The 18,216-nt window shown below is 42.6% G+C and overlaps 1 protein-coding gene across 1 annotated transcript in view; it reads right to left on the minus strand.

The window, feature by feature from the left end:
* UNC5D (unc-5 netrin receptor D) overlaps positions 1 to 11,129 on the minus strand; it is a 259,865-nt gene extending 248,736 nt beyond the window's left edge. The window contains exon 1 of the mRNA XM_042473959.1: positions 11,027 to 11,129. Within this exon, the coding sequence (XP_042329893.1) occupies positions 11,027 to 11,129 (103 nt within the window). The remainder of the gene's footprint in view (positions 1 to 11,026) is intronic.
* Between the last annotated feature and the right edge of the window lie 7,087 nt (positions 11,130 to 18,216).

The raw sequence follows: 18,216 nt of genomic DNA on the forward strand, positions 1-18,216 counted from the left end.
AGCCGTAATGGAACAATAATCCTCTTAGATTCATTGGTGCTGACAGATTAAATTCGTGCAATTCATTTTTTTATTTGGTTAGCTCATTTGACATAAGATAAGGCCTAGATTTTCTCTTTCGTTATGTGAACACCAAGCACACAGTTATTACTGTGGTAAATTGTGGGATCTGGGTAGTATTAGATACTGCCACCAAATGGCCACTGGAAGAAAACTTCTTAAATAAAGAAAATAGCACATTCCTGAATAAAGCTTCCTGACTTTGCTGAAGCTTATGTTTCTGAACTGCAGTTAGCCAGTACATGAAATCTACAGCCTTCTGCTAAAAACAAACCAGAGACAAACAGCCACTGAAAGAAAACTCCTTTAAGGAAAAAAAATGCATTCCTGTATACCTAAAACAGTTTTACTATGTAGGTTCACTAGCATTAGATTTGTATTTATGCTTCAGATCTGCTGTATATTGCCACTCATGCAAGGAGGTATCCAAAACCTCTCCAGGGAAGCAGTGGAGCAGCAACAGAGGCCATAAAGAGTAGCAAGTATAAGCTCCAGAACATTCATGTTCCACAGAGAAACCATGCGAGCAATTCTTGCTTCTGAGTTCAGTGTATACATGTAAAACCCAAAGAGTGCAATGAAGCATCCAGAAAGACTCCACAGAATTCAAAACACACTTGCATGAGTTTACAATAGACTGCACAGAGTCACAATAGTCAAGCACAGAGAGGCCAAAAAACATGCTCACACAACTTGGAATTGCTTGGATTTTGCCTTCTCCAACATTCAAATTCTTTCTCTTGAATTCATGAAAAAATCTGTAGACCTTTTGAAGTTCTCATCAAAAGCAGCCTGAACAAGTTCTTCAAGCATCTGCACTACCCAAAATCAATAGCTACAGATATTCACACCATGGAGTAATTGTACCTGCCTGCCATGGATTGTGAAAGATTAGTACCCTGTGAGGAAAATCAGGTGGCAAACATAATTCAGCATCACAACTACAGTTTAATACCCAGAGACTCCAATCCTGTCTTTTCAGAGCTAAGCACGATGGAAGGATAGGGAATTCTACCCGTTTTATCCTCAATGACACTGAGTTTTAATCTCGCTGTCCAATTTATAAAGGAATAACCTGATATTGGAAAATTCATATACAAAAAATAAATAAATAAACAAACAAAATGTACTCATGGCTATCATGAAACATAGAACAGTGCAAGCAATGTGGTGCATAATTCAGCTCCTGAATTATATGACCAATGGCATGTGTCACTCAACAGGTAGCAAGGAACACCTGCTGAATTTCCCTCTTCTACACAACCATTCATGGTACAGGAACCTTCTCCAGTTTTCACTCTAGCAATCTAACAATGCACAGAGCTGAATTTAATGCTCAGCACAGCATTTAGATATATATGTATGTATGTGTGTTGGGGAATTAGTGACTAATAAGATGGCTTGAGAAAGTTAGATCTATGCAGGAGGAAGCCCAAGCTCCTACTATCTTAAGATGAACTCAAAAACTACATGACATGACTGATGTCACATGGGAAGATCAAAGGGGAGAGGAAGGTCATCAGGTCCACTCACATGATGCTAAATCAGCCATTTCCAGTCTGAGCTCCTCCAGATGTTTTAGCTTCCAACTCCCACTAGTTCTAGCCAGCAATTGGGGTAAATGGAAGTCCTAAGCCAAAAGCCCAGAAAGAACCAAGGGCATGGAAACCCGAACAACTGACACTTCTGCTTTCCCTAGTATTCATTGTTTTAAAACTTCAAGGGAGAGAGTGCATTTTAAATATGAAGGCATAAAACAATGGTGTGAATTCTTCAAAAAGGGGAAAAATCAAGCTATCCCATTTGCACTGGCCAAGTTAAGGAGATACAAATGTTGTAAACATGATAAGGACTCAGCTGCAGCTGTCTGGCCAACACAAGTTAAAAATGAAGGGCAAGGCAGTAACCATGATTTAGTGCTAACATGGTTAAACATACATGGATTCAGACCCAGAGTTGTATGTTTTAAGTGTAACAGCTTCTGAGGAAGCCGAGTGAAGTCTATGAAAGCTCATGCTGCCAATTTCTTTCTTTCAGTTAGTCTCAAAAGTGCTGCAAGATCTCTCTAAGCTTCGACTGGGATGCAGGCTGTTTTATCCACCTTCTTTCTTTATATTTTCCAAGTTCTCTCCATCCTGATTATGAAGTGGTTTCAAATCAATTCTTATTGAACAATCAAGTGAGATAAAATTCTCATCCACCCTTAGGTCCTGAGTCAACCACTTTCATATGAAATCCTAATGTAAACTCAGATAGGAACAGAAAATTGACTTCTCTATAGCTTTGGCACCCCTGACAGACACAATTTCTGAGCAAACACTAACAAAGAAAGAACAATTCGATATGTACATGTTCAGCACAATCACGCAATCACCTACAAGCATGCTCACTTGTGTATATAGAGAACAGATATCTTCTAGGAAGACAGCCATGTTAGCATATTGCAACAAATACAGTAAAGTGGAATTGGGGAGCCTACAGCCATTCAGATGTTGCTGGCAGACAATGAAAAGTTAGTGCTAGAGGTAGAATTTGTAATTCCAAGTAAAACATACATTCAGATTGGTAGCCAAGTACAAATTCATCCGACATTCTCTCCAGTTCAGAAGGGGTTTTGCTCTGACTATTTTACAGATCACAAAAATGCCCTGATAAGCACAAGAAAATAGGTGGATTTGTCTCATATCAAAGGCATTCTTGTCAAGCACCATTTTAAAGACTGCGATCTCTTGATATGATGATGAGAGAAACTGATAACACTTCAAGCGATAGTAGCATGATTAAAAAAGAACAATAGAAGGGTATAAAACAATAAGAATTATTCTTAAGGATTTTTTTTTATCCAGCTTTAGAACACTTAGTTTCTAAAGAAGAAAAGGCTTTGATACTTCTTTTTTTATCTGTCATGACCCCATTTATTTCTCTTGTGATTCCACATGACAAGATAGATTGCATCCTTAAGGCTGATGAAAGACTGAAGCATTATTAGCTTTTACTGGCTGGGTTCAAATGAAGAAAAAAAAAGTTATTGTCCATAAAGATTGTGGCTTTGACTTTTGTGGATTTGATTACTTGCGGATTTGATTAATATGTTCTCTCTAGGAATCTCTAGGTCCTCCAGTGCAACTCTGCCTGAAGTTGACCATAGAGTTGTGCTGGAGACCCTAGAAATTCCTAGAGAAAACACTTCTCTAGACATTGGAGGTCCTCCAACATGATTCTAGGATCAACCTCTGGCAGATATTGACCACAGAATTGTACTGGAAAACCTAGATATTCCTAGAGAGATGTTCCTACGTAAAAATAATAGTGTTTTTTTTAATTTGCATTTTTCCATGCCTAACCCATTGTGAAGCACCATTCACAATCATTTGGGTTGACTGAAGCTTTTGCATGGAAGGTTCATCAGTTCAATAGCTATAGCTGCACAATTTTAGGAACGTTGGAAAGATGGGCAGCATCCAGCCGCCCCTTTAATGGTTGGATCGGTGTCACAGAAACCGCATGCTGTGGCACTGATCTGGCCTCTAGGGAGCACAAAAAGGAGGTGAAGGGCCTGGAAACCTCCTAATGTTAAAGTGGAATCTCTTTTCCTGCAGTTTGTATCCATGGTTCCATGTACTAGTCTCTGGAGCAGCAGAAAACAAGTTTTCTCCATCCTCAATGTGACACCCCTTCAAATACTTAAACAAAGCTATCATATCACCTCTTAACCATCTCTTTTCCAGGGCAAACATACCCAGCTCCCTAAATCTTTCCTCATAAGGCTTTCCAGGCCCTTCATCATTTTGGTAGACCTCCTTTGGATACGTTCCAATTTGTCAACATCCTTTTTGAATTGTGGTGCCCAGACTTGGACACAGTATTCCAGGTGAGGGCTGAAAGCATGCTTCTCATTCTTCCACCCCATGTGCTGCTTTGACATGCACAGGGGGGAAGAGTCCTGAAGGCAGAGCTACACACAAGAGTGCATATGCACACACATATGCTCCCTTGTTCACAGACTTCCAGAGAATGTCTTCCTCTGCTCTAGAACTTTTGCTAACCCTGCCATCACTGGTTATGCCAGCCAACCAGCACACCTCTTGCCATCTACTTTTGTTTCCATGTTTGTACAGTCCCAAAGCTTGTCATTCCACACAACACACTTTCTTCACTCCAGTCAAAGAAGGCAGATGGGAGGGAGCAAGCGAAGGCCAGATTAGAGCTGCAGGGACTTCTTTGGCCAAGGGACTTGGTCTTTGCCATGGGAGAGTCTTCTTGCCTGTTCTTTTGGAGTTCCTGGAGGAACTGGAATGGAAAAAAGCCAAGGCCAGGACGGTTGGGAAGGCTCAGGAGAGAGAACAGGAAAGTAGAGCCATGTTGTTGCTTCTTGGGTTGGTGAAAGAGATGGTGCTCACTCTCCCCTCCTTTTCCTCTCTCTTTCACTTGCCACTTTTCAGCACAAGGTTGAACCTGATATGTTCTGGAACAGCAAAAAGACTAAAGTTGGTCTTTGTGAACCCCCTGTGAGGACATCATGGGCCCGTAGGGATCCACAGGCCACAATTTAAGCACCAATGCTTTAGACAATTATTGCTAAGGCAAGAGAAGGAACTGTACAATGCACCAAGGCCTTTGTTCAAATAATCTGCTCAGCATCCCACCCAATATGACTTCAAATATCATGCTGGGAACCTAAGGCAACACACCAAGATCCCACAGCAGATGTGAAGGGAGTAGAAAAGTATCATATGCCAGTAGGTTGAAGTCACTGGAAAGTCAATTTGTTGGGTTCTCAGTTCCCTAAGGTTTGCCCTCCTAAGACTGTAAACAATACAAAGCATATATTGCTGTAGAAATACATACATTTCAGAGGTCCATGATGCATTTTGAGCAGGGGAAAAATGGGTGAAAAATCATTAGTACTTTTGAAAAATATGTGTGACAAAAATGTGAGTTGCACTCTTGGGGAAAAAGAAGAATATAAATAAAATGAAAGACTGTGTACATGTGTGAATGTGTACACACACACCCAGAGAGAGAGAAAGATGGACACTTTTATTAGAACAATGGGAATATCATATGAAATATTCATTATGAAAAATGAGCATATTCCTTAAAAGTGTACCAACAGACAAGTTTCCTTGCAGAATGAAAAAAGGTCTTGCAACACAATATAGAACTGACCCGGAATGGGATTCTCAGAAATACAACCCAAAAGAATGTCAGGGACTTCACACATGCCAAGCAGGTGCTCTATGCCCTAACCAAGGTTATTTTGATCCACAGAGCATCTAAAATTTCACCAGTGCAGCTGAAAGCCATTTGTTCCAGAACATTTCCTCAAAGCGTGCTTGCTAACCTTCCAATGTTTAATGTTCTCCACATACTCTCCGAAGACTCAAAATATTTGTAAAGCATACCGACATTTGACATCTCTCTTTGCCACCCAATGGTATTTGATTTCAACATTTTGACAGTCGGTACTTGACAGTTGACATGCAATGGCATTTAGTATTGACAATATTCCATCACCAATGGCTTATGAGAGCTCACATTTGAAACCTGCCAGCATCTGATCAGGATATGCCAGCATATATAATGTGCAGATATTCTGAAATCACAGTTCTCATGCAAACTGAAGCATCATCAGAGATCTTGCCAGAGTTGGCATTTCTCAGGTATCCTATTCAACTCAATTTTCAAGATGGTCCCTGGTCCAAAGGGAGCTTCTCTCCCAGGATCCCTGAATGAAAAAGTCAAAAAGCCATAAAGCACTTTTCTAAAAGTTAAACAGATGTCCCTGTCCTTGGTATGGTTTAATCAAAATCTGAGAGAGAGAGAGAGAGAGAGAGAGAGAGAGAGAGAGAGAGAGAGAGAGAGAAAGGAAATTGCTCTCCAGTACCTGGCTGGCCTCAAAAATCCTAGCATGCTTCACTGAATATGTTAGTTGGGTATGCTTAATCGCCATAAATCAAAAAGCATACAAGATGAATTCAGGCAGTGTTGCAGATACAAGAGCACTATGCAGAGCCACAGAAAAGTCTTATAGCTATTACTTAGTGCTGTAGCCAGGAAGAGGGGAAAAACTAGGCTAGCTAATTAATCATACATTGGTTAAGTGTGATTTATTGCAGCTATAGTTTCCCTTTTAGTTTACCAATGGCTTCAAGGCAATGGCTATTTCCCCCTCAGTAGATCAGGCCCAGAAAAAGTGAGTGACCCTAGAAATTTGTGACTCAATGAGGATTCAAACCTACATCTTTTCACAGGTTTGTAAACAGGGAGCTAAACATGTCCTAGTGCATCGATATAAAATAGTTGCCTATCCAAAGTCTTGTCCCCATTTGAGATTAAATGCTAACGCTCATTTTATACCGACCAGAACCAGACCAAAGCAGTCATCATAACATCTCGATTCAGAAGAAGGGTTATATTTAAGTCTGTCCCAAGCAGGGAGGTCAAATTGTTTTGGGTTAGCTCAGTAAAGTTGGCCTCTGCTTACTTTAAACTTGCCAGTAAGAGTAAAGCATCAGACTAATTTGCCACATGTTTTTCTAACCATAAATGTATGTCAGTTAATACAACCTATGAGCTCCTTTTTACAAAATCTTTTTTATATCTTCCTAGCAATCTTTTTCTTCCTTGTCCTATGTCTAGTTGGAGGTCTTTGGGAGCATTAGCATTGGGAGGATGGTGAAGGAGGGCTGGAGAAACACAAACTTTTAGTGTCAGGTTGCAGCAGTGTGTATGCAGTAGACAATACAGTAAAAACTTGAGCTGGATATTAATAGGATTCTGCTATAGCTGATCTGACTGTAGCTGTGTGTGCCTGCCAACAACAGGCAAGTTAAACAGCAGCTGTCTCCAGATTTCAACACAGAGCATGTTGAATGCCAAAACAGAGAAAAGGAGGAAGCAGATAAGACTGCCACACTGTCAAATTTGTTTCACTACCAAAATGGAAATTATATAAGAAGTGAAAGCTAATGAAAGAAAGAAAGAAAAATTTGATACATTTTGGAAGATGCTTGAAAGTGAAATGAGACAATTAGGCTTACTTCACCCGATTGTCTCATTTCACACACAAAAATTGCTAGCTTTGGACACAATGTTTGCTGGAACATGTTGAACTGCTCCTCATTTTGGGGAGTACACAGACTTATCCCTAGAGGCTTAAATGCCCTAAAGGCAGCATCTGATCTGGGAAGCTAAGCTGGATCAGCACTGGCTAGTACTTGGATGGGAGACCACAGACAAATACCAGGTGCTGCAGGCTATATTTCAGAAGAAGGAACTACCCAAACCATTTTTGAGTATCCTTTACCTAAGAAAAACCTATGAAATTCATGGGATCGCCATAAACTGACAGGTGATGTGAATGCACATACATATACACACCCCATCCTTATTCCTGCTTCTGGTAATGAAATTTTCTCTTTAAAAATGACTTGATTAACTGAGATATGCCTGTCAATGCTTCTTTTCCTATCTCATGGGTATCACCAGGCTTGGACTATAGAAGACAAGGCTCTGAATGTTGTTGGATCACAACTCCCATCCCTCTTTATTGTGGCCAGGGCTGAAGGGAATTATAATCTGATCACATCTGGAGAAGAACACATTTCCCACTCAGGCATTACAAGATATAAAGATATCATCTTTTGTTTTCTTAGGGTTACCATAAAGCATGCATACCTATATTTGTAAGACCCAGATCCCCTGCAATCCTATCATTAGGAACATGATGCTGAACCTTTAGTGCCAGGCTTTCAAGCAAACTAATGTATTCATATTTGCAGAGTACAGGGTATTTTGCAAATGAAGGGGAGTGTTCCTGCCTGCCTTAAGCTCCTGTGGCCTGTTGCCCCCTTCAGCCAGCATAATTGTCAACACTCCTCCTTCACCACTTCTCACTCAGTTTCTAAGAAGAGATGTGGGAGGAACAGGCTGTATTCAAAACACTGGAAGATTAAATCAGCACCCCTGATTTGATCCCTGGCGTCTCCTCATTTGAGCTGTCAAGAGAGCAAAATCCCCACCTAAGACTTTGGATGAACAAGCAGTAATGTGCAAGAAAGAATAAGTGGTCTAAACATTCAAAACAATTAAACATTGGAAATGTACCCAGAACAAGACATATTTTGAGAGAGCATCCAACGCAAGTGCAGGTGGGACGATGGGAAGAAGCATCATACTAAGACAGCTAGAGAACTTAGGGGAGTCCACATATAGAAAACTTCATTGTTTCAAGGTATAAATGATGCTTAGACCAAGTTAGCTGATTCCATTACTTTAAATGGCCTATACAGCATTGATTATAAGACAAGGCAGAAGAAACAGCACAAACGTGCATTTTGATCGATGAAGGGATAACCTGACAATGTTTTAAAATGTTTTCATTCCCCTTCCTCCATTATATACACACACACAATGCCTTTGAACTCCCAGAAAGAAGCACTCTCTTTGGCTTGCAATTTCTCTTCAAGGTGGCTCTAAGACAACTTCATAAACTGTAATATTATAGCCGAATGGGTCAGTAGCTGAGGTTAAGTGCTCTGGCTAGAGCTACATCTAAACACCACACAGTATCCAATGCGAGAGGGAAGGACTGCAACAAAGCTAAAAATACTCTGCTGTCTCTCATTCCGGCATGGGAAAGCAATTCCAGAACAGTGTGAGGTGTCTGAACATCAAGAAGGGTGCAAAGAAGAGCAGGTGAAATCTCAAAAGATGCACCCTACCAAAGAGGAGCAGGCGAAATCTCAAAAATGCATCCCACCATCGCCATCATTGGTGCAGGATCCAGACCCCTGGCTGAAGCAAAACAGATTCAAATCTGCCTTCCTGCATAGGAAGACTTAACCTCCTTTTATGAAGCTGCATCTCTTTTGCGTTGCAGCAAATTTAAAATCCCCAACTGCTTTCCATATCCAGTATAAACAGTCCCCCCCGCCCGCCTCCAGTCAGGTGATAAGCAAGGAAACCAAGGCTGCTCTCTGCTCCCAAGTCACATTTAAAGTTCATTTTTCCTGGAGCCGCTGTCCAATGTACCTAAACAGAACAGTTCTGCTATTCTTGGAGAGAATTGGGATGCTTCGCCCATCCTGGAAGCCTCCTTTTCCTTGCCCAAATGGTGGGGTTTTATTAAGAGAAAATCAAATGTAGGGTGGATACCAAGAGTCACAGAAGCCGAGGCAAAACATAGTTAAATACCAGCTGAAGACTTATCATACACATTGTGGCTGTGACCCTGAACTTACTGAATGCAAGGGCAAAAATGAGGAGGGGGGAGATACGCATCAGGATACATCTCTCCCCCAAAAACCCCTCTGAGATGCACAGATGCTTGGAAGGGTGGAGATTTCTGCACCTGGTGTAGCAACAGCAAAGAGTTTATTAGGAGCAATGGCATTCGCGGTGGACTAATCTTCGACTTTTATTCCTGCACACATAAATCCAAAGCTGCAGTGACAGATTCAATCATCATTTCCCCAAATATCTATATAGCACGGCCAGGGTTAGCAGCAACCAGCTCCGGTCTGGAAGTGTGACACATGTAATAGCCACAGAATAATACACCAGAGCCCTGTGGTTCATGAGATGTCTACCGCAGAGTCCAAAAGGTCTCTGGAGTTGTCATGCGGGAGACTTTTGCCGCCACCAGCAGCAGCTGTGCCATCTCTGAACCAGTGGCATGGCAGGAACATTAGGAAGGCAGAGGCAATAGGAAAATAGCAGGCAAAGAAAGGAAAAAGGAAGGATTCCTATTTCAGGTGTGCAGCTGGAGGTGGCTTATTCCCAAATTCCCATGCTGCATCCACACCTGCAGACATGATTTGGTTTGACAGCACTTTAACTGCCTTGGCTCCATACTATGGGGCACCGCTGGTACCCCAAGAAACTACTATTCTCAGAATTCCATAGCATGGAGCCAGGACAGTTTAAGTGTTGTCAAACCAGATCATGTCTGCAGGTGTGGATGCAGCTTTCGGATTTAAGAGGACAGGACTTTCTCAACTCCTAGGGATCCAATCTGAAGAGACACTGGGTCCCTCCAGGAGATCCTCGGTCCTATTAAATCCCTGGCAGGGCACATCCTCCAAGGCCAGAGCTGTTTTGGTTCCCACTCCCTCCAGCAAACCACAGGCCCCACAAAATAAAACAGCATCGCCCCCAGCCAATGCAGAATGCTAGGAGGAGCATAGGGGCTACTTCTACCTGCAAGACTTCTTCCCACCCCATCCACAGGGATCCCTTTAACCAGACCCATGAGAAGAGGACGCACACCCTTCTGTGGTGAGGCAGCTCACCTGAGGACCAAGGTAGAGGCAGAGGAAAAGGACCCAAGGCCATCCACAATACAGAGTGTCACCCACCAAGCCTACCCACGTCCACACAAGAAAGGAGAGCATCCCTCTGGGGGCAAGGAAGCTCACATCTGGACTCAGGTGGAAGCAGAGGGAACATGTAGAGGCTTCCACCCAAGGCGATCCTCAATGCAGAGAGTCACCCGCCCACCAACACGCAAGGAAGGAGAGCACCCCTTTGGGATATGGAAGCTCGCCTGTGGACTCAGGGGAAAAGCATCCTCAATACAGAGGATCCCCATGTACCCACGTTCACGCGTGAGAGGAGAACATCCCTTTGGGGCGAGGCAGCTCACCTGTGGACTCAGGTGAAGGCAGAGGGGCGACCCTCAATGCAGAGAGTCCTCCCTCCACTCACCCACGTCCACGCAGGAAAAGAGAGCATCCCTTTGGGATGGGGAAGCTCACCTGTGGATTCAGGTGGAGGCAGAGGGGCAAGCAGCCAAGGCGATTCTCAATACAGAGGGTCCCTCACCCACTCACGTCCACGCGTGAAAGAAAAGCATCCTCTCTAGGGACTCAGTTGGAGGTAAAAGGGCAAGCACGCAAGGAGATCTTCAATACAGAGGGGGGCCCTCCACTCCCCCAGCCACTTCCACGCGTGGGAGCCTTACCTCGCTGCGCTCCAGCCACATCTTGGGGTCGCAGCAGCAGCAGCAGCAGCAGCCCAAGGCAGAAGGCAAGTCCCATCTTCCCCGGAGAGCCCCCAGCCCCCATGGCCAGGGAAGCAAGGACTGGAAGGCAGGGCTCCGGAGGCGTTAAAGTCCACTAGGCGCAGAGGGACCCAGGAGCAGCTGCACCTCGTCCGCCGCCAGGCTCCAGACTGAAAGCCAGAGCCGCCCGCCTGCATCCCAAGGAGAGCCCCCGCCTCCCCGGCAGCCAATCAGGAGGCGGGTGGGTGGGGCCAAGGGCCGAAGGGGCGGGGCCAAGAGGACCAGCCAGCTTCTGCGGCTCCTGCTGCATCCTCTCTGCTTGGACCGCCCTGATTCAGTGCTATGGAATTCTGGGAACTGTCGTTTCTTTAGGGCACCAGAGCAGGTGTCAAGCCGGATTTATTTCTCCCAATGGATGCAACCTCGAGTCCAAAACCCACTGCAAAAATAACCCACTTCGAGACCCCTTGGACTTCCCAGGCTCAGTGCTATGGAATTCTGGGAACTGTCATTTCTTTAGGGCACCAGAGGAGATGTCAAGCCGGATTTATTTCTCCCAGAGGATGCAGCCTAAGGTCCAAAACCCACTGCAGAAATAACCCACTCTGAGACCCCCTAGACTTCCCTGGCTCAGTGCTGTGGAATTCTGGGATTTGTGATTTTTTAGGGCACCAGAGGGGGTGTCGAGCCGGGTTTATTTCTCCCCCGGGGATGCAGCCTAGGGGCCAAAACCCATTGCAGAAATAACCCACTTTGAGACCCTATGAACTGCCATTATTCAATGCTAGGGAATTCTTGGAAGTGCCATTTTGGGAGCCATTCTCTCTGTCAGAGAACTAGTGCCACAGTGAGTAACTTACAATTCCCTGGATAGCACTGAGCCAGGGCAGTTCAAGCGGTCTCAAACTGGATTATTATTGTACTGTAGTGGGTTGTGGACCTCTGGCTGCAGCTTGAGGACTTTCTCAACTCCCAGGAATCCAGGAGATCCCCGATCCTCTGAAATCCCTGGCAGGGCACATCCTCCAAGCCCAGAGTTCCACTTCAACATTAGGAGGGACTTTCTGACAGTAAGGGCTATTTGACAGTGTAATACACTCCCTCGATGTGATGGAGTCTCCTTGCTTGGAGGTCTTTAAGCAGAGGCTGGGTGGCCATCTGTCAATGGGGATGCTTTGATGGAGAGTCCCTGCATGGCAGAATGGGGTTGGACTGGATCAGGGCCCTTGACGTCTATTCCAACTCTATGATTCTATGCAGGAACTCACAATCAAAGCATCCCTGGCAGATAGCTGTTTAAAAACATCCAAAGAAGGAGACCCCACCACACTGAGGGAGAGTGTTCCACTGTCATACAGCTCTTACGGTCAAGAAGTTCCTCCTTTTAATATTTTACTGTATATCATTTTAACCCCACTGGGTGACCATGCCTTCAGCCTTATATACCCTCAGCCTTGGAGGAAGGCAATGGCTAACCTTCTCTGAACAAACCTCAATAAGAAAACTACATGATAGGGCTGTAGGGTTGCCATAAGTTGGAAACAATTTAAAGTCACACATAATCAACAACAGTTGTTCATATGTGATATATGGGAATTAAGATTTGATTAACAGTACAAAAACAATAAAGATTCGGTATGGTGTGTGAGAGAAACAGAGTTCTGGCATGAAAGATTTCCTCCCAGGACAAAGTTATTGAAGCAAGCAAATTTTTATTGACAGGCAAGATTTGTTCAGAGGCGGTTTGCCATTGCCTTCCCCTGAGGCTGAGAGAGTGTGACTTGGGCAGAGGGGTTCATATACATATAGGACTAGCACTATACTGGTGCTGTTGAGAGCTTTTTGTTGGGTTTGTCTGTCAATGGAAAGGTGTAACTAACCACACTTTGAAGACAAAGCAGCAATGACAGGGAGATGGTGTTGTGCAATAGGTATGCCTAAAGAAATTATTATTGAACTATAAAAGCCACGTGAGATAAAGTTCTAAGACTGTTGCACAATACTAAGACACTAAACTAAAACACTGAACAGTTAAGACTCATAACCACAACTTATTGCATTGTTCATATCCTTATTGCTCAAAAGTTCACAAACAGCTTCCAGTCTTTCAAAAATCACTCAGTTGGTTTGTCCTTTAAAACCCACGTTACTCTGGCAATTTCGGCTAATTCAGCCACCTTAATGGTCCACTCTCCTTCCATTTATTAATCACAGCAATGTGAAAGTATAGGTTAAGACAAGGGAATGATTGATCCCAAGTCGCCTTTGGAACTTATTAGCAGGGGGCAAGTTGGAAGGCTGATTTCTACAGTTTTTGTCCAGTTCCTAAATAGGAACAAAATACCTTTGATTTAAAAGCAGTTATGGTTAGAACAAAACACAGGCTGTACAAATACACTCTTTGGCTGCCTGAGCACTTTGGACATCTCAGGTCAAGCCTGAATCCAGGCATATAGCCAGTCTGACACCACATGTTTTCAGGAACCTATGTCCACAGTATAGTTTGAATCTGTTCTCTGATCTGTGCATGGATTGACTCTTCTGCCTTGTGTGGATTAAATTTGACTATGTTTGCCCCCATCCAGTCCATTAGTAATATTCAACATGTTGTTGGAATGGAACCCCTAAACTCTGAACAACATCTTTCTTCTAGTTCAGGCTTATGTTTAATAACACAGGAGTCAGGCGACTGCTTCTGCACTTCAGAAATAACCTAATTTGATACCACTTTATCTGACATGACTCAATGCTATGGAATTGAGGGACATGTAGTCTGTTGGGGCACCAGAGCATAGTACCATATTGCCATTAGTAAAGCCTCTGCTTTTGTCATCCTCCCACCTTTGCTTTCTTAGTTCTTGTGTGTGCATGTGTGGTGTGTCCTTGTTGTTCATTTTCTTAATAAAACTACAAAACCTATGTGGAATTGCCTCTGGGGTTCTGTGTGGTTTTGGAACCGACATACATAGAGTTGATCCCAAGGCTGACTGTTGCCCTCGCCATAATATTTGAGCTATTAAAATTCCCCTGAACATATAAAGAGAAAGGTGAGATATAAGATAATAATAATAATAATAATAATAATAATAATAATAATAATAAACCTTTCTCTCACAGAAAAAAAAGTCCTGCATACTACAAGATGTTACTCAGAGCACCTTGGTGTGCTGCACATAATTTCCCCCTTGGAAATGGATTGCAGGATCAGAAGTATTCCAGTATATCTAGCCCAGCCTGAAGAGTGGGGTTAGAAAGCCAGAATTTTGACACCATAATTGTCACTCTCCATTGGCCGCATGGGTAAAAGGCACAACTAGAATCTTGAAGCTTTTAGAAGGCATCAGGTTTGCAAGACAGAACTACTGCATCACTGAATAATAGCCAGAGATGTTGTGCGGCCTTTCTCAGCCACGATCCTTTGAAGCTTTTTGAATAGGCAGGTTGCAGGGCCTTCTGTGTGCAAGATGCACATGTACATCGTCTGAACTGTGGCCTCTCCCACCCATAGCTCCCCTTTCTTTCATCTGTTTCTTTTCTTCTACTTCTTCCTTGTCTTTCTTTCTTCTACCACCTTTTGCCTTTCCTATACAACTCTTCTGCTACCTCCAGCATACTTTGCACTTTTATAACAGAAAGGTAATATATTTTGGAATGCTCACTTTCCCCACAAAAAAGGGCATTGTTTTCTTGTTTCATTCTTAGGGCAGATAAGAATTTCTTTATGTGATGTTTGCTGTCAGAGCAAAAAATAAAGAAGCAGAATGGGGATTGAAGAAGGGCCACTTATATTAACAACTTAAAAAGAACTGCAGCAGAATTTACCTTTGATGCTCTGCACACTCAGGGGTTCCTTGTTTGAAGGATGCTCCCTTCATATATATAAGCCTTCCTGGGGTCTAAGTTCTTTTCTCTAAGTCCAAACACCTTAAAAGTAATAGTTGGTTGGAACAGGGAAAATAGCCTTCTTGGCTATTTTCTTCCTTCCTTGCCATCCCTCAATCAGCAAATAATAACATTTCTGTTCTGAACATCTTTAGGAACCAACTGCAAGAACTATTAATAATGTGTAATGTTATGGTGTAGCCTTCTATTAATTTATCTTCACCTATTTAAATTCTTCTTCTTCTTCTTCTTCTTCTTCTTCTTCTTCTTCTTCTTCTTCACCACCTTCAAGTCATTTCCAACTTATGGCATCCCTAAGGTGCCTCTATCATGGGGTTTTCATGGCCACATTTGTTCACCTGCTTTTTAAAACTCCCAGGCTATTCTATTCTGCAGAATTAATGCAGTTTCACACTGCATTAACTGCCATGGAATTCTAGGGTTTGCAATTTTGTGAGGTCTATAGCTTTCTTTGTCAGAGCACCACAAAGGACAAATCCCAGGATTCCATAAGATGAAGCCATGATGCCATGTTCTCTCTTTCCCTTCCACTTCCCACCCTCATCCTGGCTTACTTCAGTTGCTGCAAGCTGAGTTCAGATAGCAAAAGTAGTGGAAGGAGCGGAGAGGAGGATGCAAAATCTTGCTGTTCCCTGGTTGTTGTTGTTGTTGTTGTTGCTGTTATGCTTTCAATTAATTTCCAAGTTATGGTGACCCTAAGGAAATCTGCCACAGGGTTTTCTTGGCAAGATTTGTTTAGAAGGGCTTTGCCACTGCCTTCCTCTGAGGCTGAGAGAGTGTGACTTTCCCAGTGAGTTTGATGGCCAAGTGGAGATTCAAACCCTGGCCTCCCAGATTCCTAGCCCAACATTCAAACCACCGTGCCATGCTGGCTTTCCCAGGATGACTGGATCGAGGCTATTGTATTTTGGATGCATCATGAGATGTTCTCAACTGCTAGCATAAACCAACTCATGAATCCAGCTATATTTCTCTGCCACCATGTGATGAGGCCACATTCCCATAACTTTAAAAGTTATATTAGAAAATTTAGTGATTTTGTTTCGTTTGCCTCATTTATCCATTGCTTCTCAGCCCACAGTCTTGGGAAGTCTATTGTTTGCTTCCCACACAAAAATGTTTGCCAATTTTGGTAAATGCTTTTTAAAATAAAATAAAATAAGCATGTTTACACATCTTACTCCATGGACGAAAGTATGTTTATGCACATGTTTCAAATATAAGCATTTTTATTCATATGCGCTTGTTTCAGTATAATGTTCTTTCAAGGAAAAGAAATAAAAAGAGCCTGATGCTCATGGTTTCTTCTAATGGCAGGAAAGGGAAAGATACACAGCTTTCATAGTTCAGCAAATACAAATTAGACAAATTCATAAGATCTCAGTCAATGCAGATTTATTTTTTTATCCCTACTTCCTATAGAGTCGGTTTTACACAAGTGATTGTTTCACCTATAGTTAAGCCCCTGGCTATCGGAGAAACATCATGAGAAAGTAGTCCCTTCATGGCTGAGGCTTTGTGTGAAAGTTTACTCCAGGATCCATAGTGAAAGTTAGCACCAGGACTCATAGGAGTTTATCACACAGGAGGCTAAGTGCCCAAATCCCATGGAGAAACTAGATTTAAATTCTGGGAATATCCCGCAAAAGTGGGCTCATTTTCAGATACACTGGGGACACTGAGCAGAAAGTGGACAAAATCATTCACTTTTTACTTTCAGGAAAATGTTAACCTGAACAGAAAGTGGATAAAACCAGCCATTTTTTACTCTCAGGAAACTCCGTCAGGACATCAGGATAATCACTATAAACCCATGTATATAAAACCAAACATGCAAATCCTTATGTGCCATACCACTAATTCTTTAGTGTTGTATTTATCTGCAATGCACACCAGTTGTTAATATGTGTGTTAACATTCCATTTGGGAATCAATATTCTTCCACCCCATCCATTGAAAGCCTATGAAATGTCAGTAGTTCACAGAAGGGCTGATGCAAGGAATTTTTGAGAGCTAAAATGAGGAGCACAGGTCAGCTCCATCACCAGTGGATTCCAAAAACTTTGAGCAATAAGCCAAGTCCTTTTCTTTTTAAAAAATGCATTCTGTATTCCTGAGGCAGGTAGTTGAAATTTTAAAAACTCTTCCAAAGCACTTTCGGTAACGGACATGGGCACATCACGGCTAGGCTATTGTCTACATAAGGAAGAAACTTCAAGATAGTACATGTCAGCAAAAAATCTGAAACGGTGATAGAATCCTGCCTCCAGAGCCTTGGGGTCCTGACACTGCAGTACTTTCCCTCTCCAGATCTACATACATTTGCAGTGAGTCCACCTAATTATGCACTTTTGGATAGGTTTCTGAGTGAATATTTTATCTGAGACATCAAAGTATAACCAAGTTCCTTGTTATTCATATAGTTATGACAGAGGAAGGAATGAGGAAACAACATATAAAAGGGAGAGAAAAGAGTAACAGCTGGTGAATTTGATCAGTGCATTAAGAAAGTCCATTAACATGGAGTATATTTATTTGGAAAGGCAAGACTCAGCAGAGTATGGAGAAATGGTTCCATTTTCAAGGCAAATCCTATCCCCCAGATTAACCTGGCTCTGGTCTGGACCTTGGAATGTATTCACTTGCAAATCTGCTATAACACATGAAAGGAAGCATTTCCTCATAAATTAGTACAGCCTGAGTGGAGACAGGTGCTTTTGAGCATGAACAGAATGCTCATCTCTCCTGTTTGATGTCACATCAGGAAGGTAGGCATAATATTCCTTTCTGAAACAAAGAAATATGACAGTGTCATTTCACAGATTAAGACCAGGACACATGTGGCCAAGCATCATTAAAGTGTGCTGGAGACAGGAAAATGTATTAAGAAGGAATAACAGATAAACTAAGAGAGACTGCAGTAGTTTGCTTTTGCCTGAGCCTAAGAGGAACGGCAAGATTCCACCCGTCCTAAATAAGTTCATAACAGTTTTGCACCTTGAACTCAGTTTGCAGCACTGAAGAATGCAAAGGATGAAGGAGGCAAATGAGAGAAGCAAGAAACTGAAACATTTTAAAAGCACCTGAAAAGTGGTAGAATATTAATCAAAACTTTCCCTCAGGATAACCAGAAGTTTTGGTCATTTCAAATACATTCTTCATGCAACCAAAGAAATGACTGTCTACACTGACATCATTGGATAACCTTTACAGAAATCAGACAGAATACATAATTGGAAGAAGAAAAT

Source organism: Sceloporus undulatus, chromosome 6, assembly GCF_019175285.1.
Source record: "Sceloporus undulatus isolate JIND9_A2432 ecotype Alabama chromosome 6, SceUnd_v1.1, whole genome shotgun sequence".
NCBI classification, from domain to species: Eukaryota; Metazoa; Chordata; class Lepidosauria; order Squamata; family Phrynosomatidae; genus Sceloporus; species Sceloporus undulatus.